At 38.2% G+C, this 11,859-nt stretch overlaps 1 protein-coding gene across 1 annotated transcript; it reads left to right on the top strand.

Annotated features, from left to right (window-relative positions):
- Window positions 1-3,544: 3,544 nt before the first annotated feature.
- LOC102781092 (myosin heavy chain, fast skeletal muscle-like) lies at window positions 3,545-11,452 on the top strand. Its single transcript, XM_087840425.1, has 29 exons — window positions 3,545-3,594; window positions 3,797-3,854; window positions 3,943-4,165; window positions 4,255-4,398; window positions 4,493-4,649; window positions 4,838-4,865; window positions 4,954-5,065; window positions 5,153-5,245; window positions 5,334-5,397; window positions 5,694-5,792; window positions 6,393-6,496; window positions 6,600-6,738; window positions 6,840-6,958; window positions 7,068-7,217; window positions 7,302-7,472; window positions 7,560-7,866; window positions 8,020-8,096; window positions 8,186-8,273; window positions 8,373-8,490; window positions 8,604-8,727; window positions 8,808-8,944; window positions 9,019-9,274; window positions 9,465-9,707; window positions 9,842-10,018; window positions 10,129-10,274; window positions 10,370-10,460; window positions 10,564-10,953; window positions 11,062-11,188; window positions 11,328-11,452. Exons 3-29 carry the CDS (start codon window positions 3,962-3,964, stop codon window positions 11,450-11,452), a joined length of 3,990 nt encoding a protein of 1,329 aa, XP_087696551.1. The 5' UTR covers window positions 3,545-3,594; window positions 3,797-3,854; window positions 3,943-3,961.
- Window positions 11,453-11,859: the final 407 nt, after the last annotated feature.

The following is an 11,859-nucleotide window of genomic DNA, read 5'->3' as shown; positions in this document are numbered from 1 at the left end:
GTCTATGGAGACTTCTGCCTGACTTAATCTGTCAGCCTGTCCATCACCTTTGCAAACAAGGATCCCACTCTCTTGGCATTCTATAATATGCTTACTCTTGATCCAGACACAGTCCAGCCCTTTCTGACATTCTCTATACTTCTCCATCAACACTCTTAAACAATCTGGCTAAACAATCCACTACTCTCTTTCCTAGATATCTTTTTACCTTCACAGATTTGTCATCTGAGTTAACTGCTGCATTTGAAAGAGTGTCCACTGTCCATCAGTGGTAGACGATATGGGGTTAGAATATTTTTAGCTGCCCCTCCGGAGGTTCGCCTTGGGCTCTCGCACTCTGGGGCCTCTGGATTTCTGGGGCCTGGATCTCCTCCATGCCTGCTTCATGTCTTGGGGGACAGGGCTATGGCTCTCTACATCCTCTAGCAGACCATTACATGGGGAAACCTTTTGAATACAAGCGCGCTGATCCACACAGGTGTGCACACGGGTGTCCACTGTTCATAGACATAAACTATACCTTTATTGGCTGCTATTTCCAAGCACAATGTGCGCTGTCGGTCCTGCTTGCTACACAACAACATTCAACATTTCGTATTTACTGCTGTTTACACTTAGCTAGATTAATGTGATGGTGTTGTGTTTAGTATGTTGCTCTGTTTTGTTTTGTTTTTTTTGGGTTTTTTTTGCTTGTTTTCTCTTCTTTTTCTCTCAACAGGTGATCCAGGAGATTTTTTTTTCTTTTTTTCTCTTCTTTCTCTTTTTAAGTGCCCTTTCTCACTGTCCCTCTTCCCTTCTGTTTTTCTTTTCCTTCATCTTTCTTTCTCCCTTTCCTATCCCTCAGTCATGTCCGTCCCATTTGTAACAACTGAAAATATAATAAAATAAATAATAACAACAAAGGTCGATCAAATGGACCAATACGGCAAGGCCATGATGGCCATGATTTGGCAAAGTAAATCCATTGGGTATCCTTGTTGGTCCTCAGACAACAATTCTGACGGCTAAAGAACCAAATGGGACAGGCGAAAATAAAAAAAAAATATATATATATATTCTTTAGCTAAGTCTCAACAACCCTAGCGGTTGTGTCCCATTTTGTCCTCATGACTTCCAGGCCATACTCGACACAGATGTTCCTGTATGTTATGCCAGCCACTTGGTTATGGCGTTTCATGTATGCCCTGTCTGATAGCATCTTGTACCCTGCTGTTATGTGCTGGATTGTCTCTGAGGCATCTTTGCACAGCCTGTACCTGGGGTCTTGCTTTGTGTGGCAGACCCTCTCTGACCCACCCTTTTTTTAAAAAAAAAACCAGTATGTTTATTGAGTTTTATATTACAGAACAAGAAAACAAGAAGAAAAGAATGATAGTACAGTTAACATTAGATTTATATTAAAGAACATAGTCCCCAAAATAAACAAATACAAATGAAAAGAAACAATAATAATAACAATAATAATACAATAATAACAATAATAATAACAATAATAACAATAATAATAAAATAAAACAAAACCCATGCACAGCATGGGTAAAACAAACAAAGGAAGATGCGAACGAAAAATAAAAACAGCAAAAACAAAGAAACAGACAAAAACAAAACAAACAAACAAACAAACAAACAAAAAACAACGACAAAACAACCCCCCCCCACACACACACAAAAAAAACCCAAACCCCCCCCAAAACAAACAAACAAACAAAACAAAAAACTCAGCACCAAGTATCATTTTCTAAATTAATTCCCTTCATAATGTCTCAGAAACTCAGTTAAAGGTAACCAGATTTCTTCAAAACCTACTCCCTTTCCTCTGACAATATAAGTAATACAATACAATACATGATGCCATCTCCTTCACCCACATATGATTTGAGGGTACATCCATTTTCTTGCAATACAAAGATATTAACCGCCTAGCTTGCAGGAGTCCAAAGTCAATTAACTCTAGCTGTCTGGTGCTAAAGTCACAATTCTTTGGGTATATACCCAACACACACATTTTTGCTTCAACAGGTATATTTACTCCAACAATCGATAAAGTTTGCGTGATTGATTTCCAGTACTGCTGTAATTTTGGACAGCTCCATACACAGTGAAACAGAGTGCCCTTCTCATCTAAACATTTACTGCAATCTGGGATGACAGGCGACCAGCGATTCAGTTTGACTGGGGTTCTGACCCACCCTTTAGTGTGGTCTCTATGACTCTTGTGCCAGGAGCTTGTTCTGTGCTGCTATGATTAGTGCCTCTGTGCTATGTTTCAGTCCAGCTATGTCCAGCCATTGGTAGGATTTCTTGATATCAGCCAATTCTTCTAACAAAGGTAGAAGGCAGGCGCCATCCTTCCATGGTGGTTCCTGTTCTTGTTCCTCAACTTTTTTTATTTGGGGTGGTCGGGGTTCAATCAATATATATTACATATATATTAGTGCCTGTATGGGTAGCAAGTGATAGCAAAGTGATCATTTATACAATGGTTCGGAAGGGAGTCATGCTCTTCTGTAATGCCAGGGCTAAAAGGAAGCAGATGAAGTCAGTTATTTTCCTGTTTTGGTTATAGCTCCTCCTTAATCACATGTGTCTACTCTGCAATCTTTTTCCTTTTTTTTGCTCTGCTGCCTGATTCTAAGAATTATAATTAAAATGCACAACATCTTGTACTTTATCCCTTATCTATAACTCCATACTTTTTAGCAAATTAAATATGAATATTAAACAATAAAAAGAGAGAAAGAAAGTACATAAATTAAGATTAAGCTTAAGTTGGGTTATGGTGTTAATATCATTTCTAAATGTGTCCTATAAATATATCTTTCGCTTGTGCCAAACACAAATCGCTTCCCTTTGCTGGATTTATTTTCAAATAAGCTGGTAAGCTGCTGGTAAGATGGCAAATATTAAGCCAACTCTATCTATCAACTCTTTTTATGCTCTGTAACAGAACACCAGTGACATTTCAAGACTTCTCCAAATTTAAATCCATTACTGGCTGTGATATTACATTAACAGGACACGCATGTGCTTAGTATAAGCTATGTGAACTTAATATTTGTTTCCCTTCAAGATTTATTTGAATAAATAATCTACAAACCATGCAATACAGTATTATAATTTGCTTTAGACATTTTGTGGGCATTACTGATCTCCTAAAAATACAATTTATATACTTTCAGTGAAATATTAACCAAATGACATTGGAATACTGATTTTTTTAAAAATAAGAAACATAATTATATTGATTGTAAAAATAGTTTTAATAAAATAAAGATTTGAGTTAATGCCATTTAAGTATAATGTAATTAATCTGCCATTATTATTACATAAAATTTGTTCTTTAATAAAATAAAGAAATAAAATGTATATACATTTATTATTGTACGTATTATTATTAAAATCCTTTGTAAAATGGTAATTTGATGTGTAGAAAATGACGCATGATAATTAGCTTATTTTTGACCATATCTATCAGCAAGGTGTCAGACAATCCTGACCAAACTTAGTGAGCTGCAAATGCTGAGGAAGCAGATCCGATGTGTATAAAAGCAGCAGCTCTGAGTGTTTGCTCTAACTGAAAGGCTTCTAAGGCAGGTGAGTAGAGTCAACATGTTCCTCTGCCATGTCTCTGCTGTGAGTTAATGGATTATATGTTTTAGTAATCAGTTACTTAAATTATTTTACTCACTGATACATTTTTGTAAACATTTTGTTTTTAAATATATTCTTAAACTTTTACAAAATCTACAAGTCAATATAAAAAGTGCATGAATCTACCTTTAACCTTATTTTATAGCGCCTTGACATACACAGGATCACAGGATACCAAGGAATTTCTGTTTGCATCAGCTGAGGTAAATTCCATAAAACCAAAACAATGGAGATTAATTGTGGGTTGCATAACAAACATATGATTTATGTGTCAATCCATCATATTTTCAGTCTCTAGTAAAGTGCCACCATGAGCACTGACGCGGAGATGGAGCAGTATGGCGCGGCGGCCATTTACCTCCGCAAGCCAGAGAGGGAGAGGATTGAAGCCCAGACTGCTCCATTTGATGCCAAGACGGCCTTCTTTGTGACTGTTCCTGATGAGATGTATGTCAAGGGCAAACTTACCAAGAAGGAGGGTGGTAAAGCCACTGTTGACACAGACGGAGGAAAGGTAGATGAATAATCTATGTACTTCATTCATGTGTTTAATATGCACTGTGTAATTGTAAAAGTTGAGGCTGATTTACATTTTCTATTCAGACGGTCACTGTAAAGGAGGATGAAATCTTCCCTAGAAACCCTCCAAAGTTTGATAAGATGGAGGACATGGCCATGATGACCCACCTTAATGAGCCATCTGTGTTGTTTAACCTCAAAGAGCGTTATGCATCATGGATGATCTACGTAAGTTTTCACTTTCCTATGTTTGCTGTGTGTAAAATGAAAATATCATGCTGATCTGTAAATGTTTAAATATTGTTTATTCTCTATGATACAGACCTACTCTGGGTTGTTCTGCGTTGTCGTCAATCCCTACAAGTGGCTTCCTGTATATGATGCTACATGTGTAGGAGCATATAGAGGGAAGAAGAGGATTGAAGCTCCACCTCACATCTTCTCCATCTCTGACAATGCCTATCAGTTCATGCTCACTGGTAAGATCAATTTACTGTTAATACGTTTTAATACAAATTATAGACATTACCTTAAATTTCAGTTTATTGAAGTTGTCATTAATCCTTGCAAATAAATAGTTTCTTAGCACTTAGATACTAATTAACCATATAATTATTAAAGAAATGATGAAAGCAGGATTCATGAAGCTTGTATGCTTTTATTTTAGATCGTGAGAACCAGTCTGTCCTGATTACGTGAGTATATTACAAATCTGTGTGTAAAATCTATAAAAACTTTAAGATACTGAAGCTGAAATTTAACAATGTGTCCCATAAACCCCAGCGGAGAATCTGGTGCAGGAAAGACTGTCAACACCAAACGTGTCATCCAGTACTTTGCAACAATTGCAGCTCTTGGTGGTAAGAAGGCTGAGCCAACGCCTGGCAAAATGCAGGTAGATTCTTTATTTAGTATCAAGCTACTTGCAACAGAAAAATAAAATAGAAACTTCAGCTCACATAAACATGATATATTCTTGCAGGGCTCCCTTGAGGACCAAATTGTTGCTGCCAACCCTCTGTTGGAGGCCTACGGTAATGCCAAGACTGTGAGGAATGACAACTCCTCTCGTTTTGTAAGTGATTAAGAGTGAGTTAAAGTAAGTCAGATATTTACTATTTGCTTTCAGAAAAGATCATGCTAATAAAGATTTTCCACTCTAGGGTAAATTCATCAGGATTCACTTCGGTACTACTGGCAAGCTGGCTTCAGCTGATATTGAAACATGTAAGTTTGAACCAGTCTAAATTGTACTTATCTGTGCTAGAAATGTTCCTTAACTACTCAATTCAATTTATTTTATATTTATATATTTAGTTCAATGCAGTACATCAAAAAAAAAAAAAGACTGGGGTACATAATTAGTAAATTATGTAATAAGTAAAGTAACAGAATTGAAATCACTCCCATGACTATCTTTTGATAGACAATGAAAACGGTAGGCTTGACATGAAATGTTAGTCTGTCATGCCTCATGTCTACATGACATGTCTACACTCTCCAACTGAATTTGTTGTTCTTAGATCTGCTGGAAAAATCCCGTGTCACCTTTCAGTTGTCTGCTGAGAGAAGCTACCATATCTTCTATCAGCTGATGACTGGCCACAAGCCTGAGCTCCTGGGTATGACAACTTTAATTATTTAAACTTTCAACTAACTTTGATTGAATTTAATTCAGCTATATATGGACAGTTCATATAACAACAACAATATTTTTAAATGTTGTATACCAGTATATAATGACTATTAATTGTACTATTAAAATATAGTGTATTAATTATAATTAATATATCAATATTAACTAATTAATTATTTAATTATAGTATTAAAATACAAGTTAATTTTTGCACAATATCAGATATTATATGGTAATGTATAAACCCTGTAGTATTAAAGAGAAAACGCCAACCGATGATGAGAATTGCCTATGAGCCGACACTTGGCAACGGTGGAATAGAAGAATTGCATTTTAACAAGAAAACCAAAACTCTCCAAACCCAGGCTCAGAGAGGGGTACACAACTAGGGGATTTACTCTGACCTGATCCATTCTTAACCATAAGCTAATTTAAAGATGAATTTTTAAGCATAATCTTCAAAGTAACAAACATGTCTTTCTCCTGAATATAAAGGCTGAAGGCTTTGGTTCCAATTTCATGTTTGAAAAGATTCCAACAATATAATAAGAAAACTGAAATAACTTTTCGGTATTGCATTTTACAGAGGCTCTTCTGATCACAACCAACCCATATGACTACCCAATGGTCAGTCAGGGTGAAATCACAGTGAAGAGCATCAATGATGTGGAGGAGTTCATTGCAACAGATGTAAAATTGCATTTGTCTTTGGATTTGTATACTTAACTATAAATAAAGTGTTTTTAAAAATAAATAAATAAAAAATTGTTGCTTTCATTCTTGTGTCGTACAGACTGCTATTGACATCTTGGGCTTTACTGCTGAAGAGAAGTTAAGCATCTACAAGCTGACTGGTGCTGTGATGCATCATGGCAACATGAAATTTAAGCAAAAGCAGCGTGAGGAGCAGGCTGAACCTGATGGCACTGAGGGTAATTGACAAAATAATATGATTTTTATTGTGAAAATTTTGTATAATGAACAAATAACTGAAGTGTATCTATTGGGTATGATATATTGTTTAATCCAACAGTGGCTGACAAGATTGCGTACCTACTGGGCCTGAACTCGGCTGATATGCTGAAAGCTTTGTGCTACCCAAGAGTCAAGGTTGGCAATGAGATGGTGACCAAAGGTCAGACTGTCCCACAGGTAATTAAAAAAAATGGGGGGGGGGGGGGCTCGTATTATCATATTATAATTATAAACATTATAGCTGCATTCATATGGTTTTGAATAATTATAAATTCTTGTTTGCCAGGTCAACAATGCTGTCTCGGCTCTGTGCAAATCTATCTATGAGAAAATGTTCTTGTGGATGGTTATCCGTATCAATGAGATGCTGGACACAAAGCAGCCCAGACAGTTCTTCATTGGAGTGCTGGATATCGCTGGATTTGAGATCTTTGATGTGAGCACTTGAGACATTTCACCACATTTGCTAAATGTTCAATACTGTATTGCCATGAAATTAAAAATGTTTGTAATGTTACAGTTCAACAGCTTGGAGCAACTCTGCATCAACTTCACCAATGAGAAACTGCAACAGTTTTTCAACCATCACATGTTTGTCCTGGAGCAAGAGGAGTACAAGAAAGAAGGCATTCATTGGGAGTTCATTGACTTTGGTATGGACTTGGCTGCCTGCATTGAGCTTATTGAGAAGGTAAACAGCTGCTCACGAATAAATGTACATGTGGTTGCATATGTTATCTCTGTTGAAATTTTAATATGACATGTGCCATTTTCTCAGCCAATGGGCATCTTCTCCATCCTTGAAGAGGAATGCATGTTCCCCAAGGCCTCTGACACAACGTTCAAGAACAAGCTGCACGATCAGCATCTTGGCAAGACCAAATGCTTTGAGAAGCCAAAGCCTGCAAAGGGCAAGGCTGAGGCCCACTTCTCCCTGGTTCACTATGCTGGTACAGTGGACTACAATATCACTGGCTGGCTGGACAAGAACAAGGACCCACTGAATGACTCAGTTGTTCAGCTCTACCAGAAGTCATCAAACAAACTGCTGTGCCTCCTGTACGCAGCCCATGCTGGAGCTGAAGGTAAGAAAGAAAAATTGCTCACAAGCTCGGGTGTCCAGTACAGATAGTATGTATCTGTGTAATAACTATAATGTGCATACTGCAGGCTAATATGTATACTGTGAAAAATATTCATTAAATTCCAATAATGAAATTTACTGTTTATGAAAACAGAGGCTGGTGGTGGTGGTGGCAAGAAGGGTGGTAAGAAGAAGGGTGGTTCCTTCCAGACTGTGTCTGCTCTTTTCAGAGTATGTATAGATTTATAATTTTAAAAAAAATAATTAAATGCTCATTTTTAAATAGTATTAACCTATTATCTAATGATGCTGATCTACAGGAGAATCTGGCCAAGCTGATGACCAACTTAAGAAGCACTCATCCTCACTTTGTCCGTTGCCTGATTCCCAATGAGACAAAGACCCCAGGTAAAACCCCCACAGGACCCCACAGTAATATTAAGTACCCAAAACATTACACAGTGACATAAATAAAGTTTTGAAACATTATGAATTTCTAACTCTCAGGTCTTATGGAGAACTTCCTGGTCATCCACCAGCTGAGGTGTAACGGTGTACTGGAGGGCATCAGAATCTGCAGAAAGGGTTTCCCCAGCAGAATCCTCTATGGTGACTTCAAGCAGAGGTGACAGCACATTACAATATTGGAAAGGAAAAATGGTTTCATGGTTGTTGTATAGAGTAAACTTGAATATGGTGAAAGAAAAATCTAAGTAACAATCTGATTGTCTCTTAAAGATACAAAGTGCTGAATGCCAGCGTCATCCCTGAGGGACAGTTCATTGACAACAAGAAAGCTTCAGAGAAGCTGCTTGGCTCCATTGATGTGGATCACACACAGTACATGTTTGGGCACACAAAGGTACACTTCATTATATTAATAGACATTAAAAAAGACACTATCAATATGCACCTATACATATGTTTTCAATGATTAAATAGGTGTTCTTCAAAGCTGGTCTGCTGGGCACTCTTGAGGAGATGAGAGATGAGAAACTGGCTGAGCTGGTGACCATGACTCAGGCTCTCTGCAGAGGATACGTCATGAGGAAAGAATTTGTGAAGATGATGGAGAGGAGGTAACGTTATCATACTAAACTCTATTGTATTCTCTTTTGACACTGAAAGTAACACTCTCATGTTTGGTTTTTAGAGAATCTATCTTCTCCATCCAGTACAACATCCGTTCTTTCATGAATGTCAAGAACTGGCCATGGCTGAAACTGTACTTCAAGATCAAGCCTCTTCTGAAGAGTGCTGAGACTGAGAAGGAGTTGCAGAACATGAAGGAGAACTATGAGAAGATGCAGACAGACCTGGCTGCTGCTCTAGCCAAGAAGAAGGAACTGGAAGAGAAGATGGTCAGCATGCTGCAGGAGAAGAATGACCTGCAACTTCAAGTGGCTGCAGTAAGTAGTAGAGAAAACTATATATTACACCTATAGTTCACGTATATAAGTTATATATAAAAGGACCACATGTTTGTCTCTCCCTCTGATTATTTATTTGCTAAAAGTGTAGTTAAAATTACGATCAAGAAAACACTAGGACAATGTGACTCACAAATAATCTAACTTGTGTGTTCAACATGTATTATAGGAAGTTGACAATCTCTCGGATGCTGAAGAAAGGTGTGAGGGGCTCATTAAGAGCAAGATCCAGCTCGAGGCCAAACTCAAAGAGACAAGTGAGAGACTGGAGGATGAAGAGGAAATCAATGCTGAGCTGACTGCTAAGAAGAGGAAGCTGGAGGATGAATGCTCTGAGCTGAAGAAGGACATTGATGACTTGGAGCTCACCTTGGCCAAAGTGGAGAAGGAGAAACATGCCACAGAAAACAAGGTTCAGTTCATTTTAATTGTATTCTTAGTACAATTAAAACATGTAATCTTGTTCTTTGAATAGACACGTTAAACGTTCAAATAATCAGCAAATTCTCGAACAAAATGAAACTTAATGTATTCACATTATTTCAGGTGAAAAACCTGACAGAGGAGATGGCATCTCAGGATGAGGCCATTGCCAAGTTAACAAAGGAGAAGAAAGCCTTACAAGAGGCCCATCAACAAACACTGGATGATCTCCAGGCAGAGGAAGACAAAGTCAACACTCTGACCAAGTCCAAGACAAAGCTGGAACAGCAAGTTGATGATGTAAGAAAAATATAAAAATGACGTGTTTGTTTTTTGTTTTCTATGGAAAGAATTTTAGTACTAAATCAATGTCTTTCCAACCACTTGAATCAACTGACATGACTTTATAGCTTGAGGGTTCACTGGAGCAAGAGAAGAAGCTCCGCATGGACCTTGAGAGAGCCAAGAGGAAGCTGGAGGGAGATCTGAAACTGGCCCAGGAATCCATAATGGATCTGGAGAATGACAAGCAGCAGTCTGATGAGAAAATCAAGAAGTAGGGCATTTTTTGTAAATAATTTTCTTTACACACACTGTATTTCAATAATCATATGGACTGTGATTGTAAAACCATACTTCCTCCACACCAAGGAAGGACTTTGAAATCAGCCAACTTCTCAGCAAGATTGAAGATGAACAATCCCTTGGTGCTCAACTTCAGAAGAAAATTAAAGAACTTCAGGTAACACTAACGGCCAGTGTTCATAAAGAATATTGTTCATTATAATTCAAAAATCTAGTTTAGTTCAGTTTCTAATCAATAAATCCAAATAATTTCAAACTAGGCTCGTATTGAGGAGCTGGAAGAGGAGATTGAGGCTGAGAGGGCAGCTCGGGCTAAGGTAGAGAAGCAGAGAGCCGACCTCTCCAGGGAGCTTGAAGAGATCAGTGAGAGGCTCGAGGAAGCTGGTGGAGCAACAGCTGCTCAGATTGAGATGAACAAGAAGCGAGAGGCTGAGTTCCAGAAACTGCGTCGTGATCTTGAGGAATCAACTCTGCAGCATGAAGCTACTGCAGCAGCTCTCCGTAAGAAGCAGGCTGACACTGTTGCAGAGCTCGGAGAGCAGATCGACAACCTCCAGCGTGTCAAACAGAAGCTGGAGAAAGAGAAGAGCGAGTACAAGATGGAGATTGATGACCTCTCCAGCAACATGGAGGCTGTTGCTAAAGCAAAGGTGTGGACATTGTTTATAGAGAACACATTTTCTTTTCTTTTTTACATTTCAGGACCTCCAAAGCAGCTCATTAACTTTTAACATGGATATGACATTACTTGTTGACAGGGCAACTTGGAGAAAATGTGCAGGACTCTTGAGGATCAACTGAGTGAACTCAAAGCCAAAAATGATGAGAATGTTCGTCAGCTGAATGACATTAATGCCCAGAAGGCGAGACTTCAGACAGAGAATGGTAAGTGATGTATAACAACAAAACAGTCTTTTGGTGGCATTATCAGTTTTGCACATTCACATATAAGTGACCAAAAGCAACAAACAATCAGTGGGGGAAATTAAATAACCTGAGCTTAATACATGTGTGTTATTTACAGGTGAGTATTCTCGGCAGCTTGAGGAGAAAGAAGCTCTTGTTTCACAGCTCACAAGGGGCAAGCAGGCCTTCACTCAGCAGATTGAGGAACTGAAGAGACACGTTGAGGAGGAAGTGAAGGTCTGAAATAATTTCTTTCTTCTTTTAAATTTCAGCACTTACTAATAAAAACAGAGACAAATTTTAATCAGTTTCAGAGACACTCAGTAACTCTGAGACAGATTATCCTTTAATTTCTTTCTAAGGTTTTACCTCTTAAATTTGTTATCCTCTCACCATTAGACTTTAAAATTGATTTCAACAATAAAATATCGAAATCTGAAGTCAACTGTCACTTCAACAGGCCAAGAACGCCCTGGCTCATGCTGTTCAGTCAGCACGTCATGACTGTGATCTGCTCAGAGAGCAGTTTGAGGAGGAGCAGGAGGCCAAGGCTGAGCTGCAGCGAGGAATGTCCAAGGCCAACAGTGAGGTGGCTCAGTGGCGATCCAAATATGAGACTGATGCCATCCAGCGAACTGAAGAACTGGAGG

This window comes from Neolamprologus brichardi, chromosome 4 (assembly GCF_056152115.1).
Source record: "Neolamprologus brichardi isolate AB-2024 chromosome 4, ASM5615211v1, whole genome shotgun sequence".
NCBI lineage: Eukaryota > Metazoa > Chordata > Actinopteri > Cichliformes > Cichlidae > Neolamprologus > Neolamprologus brichardi.
This window is presented reverse-complemented; position numbering and strand designations above follow the sequence as displayed.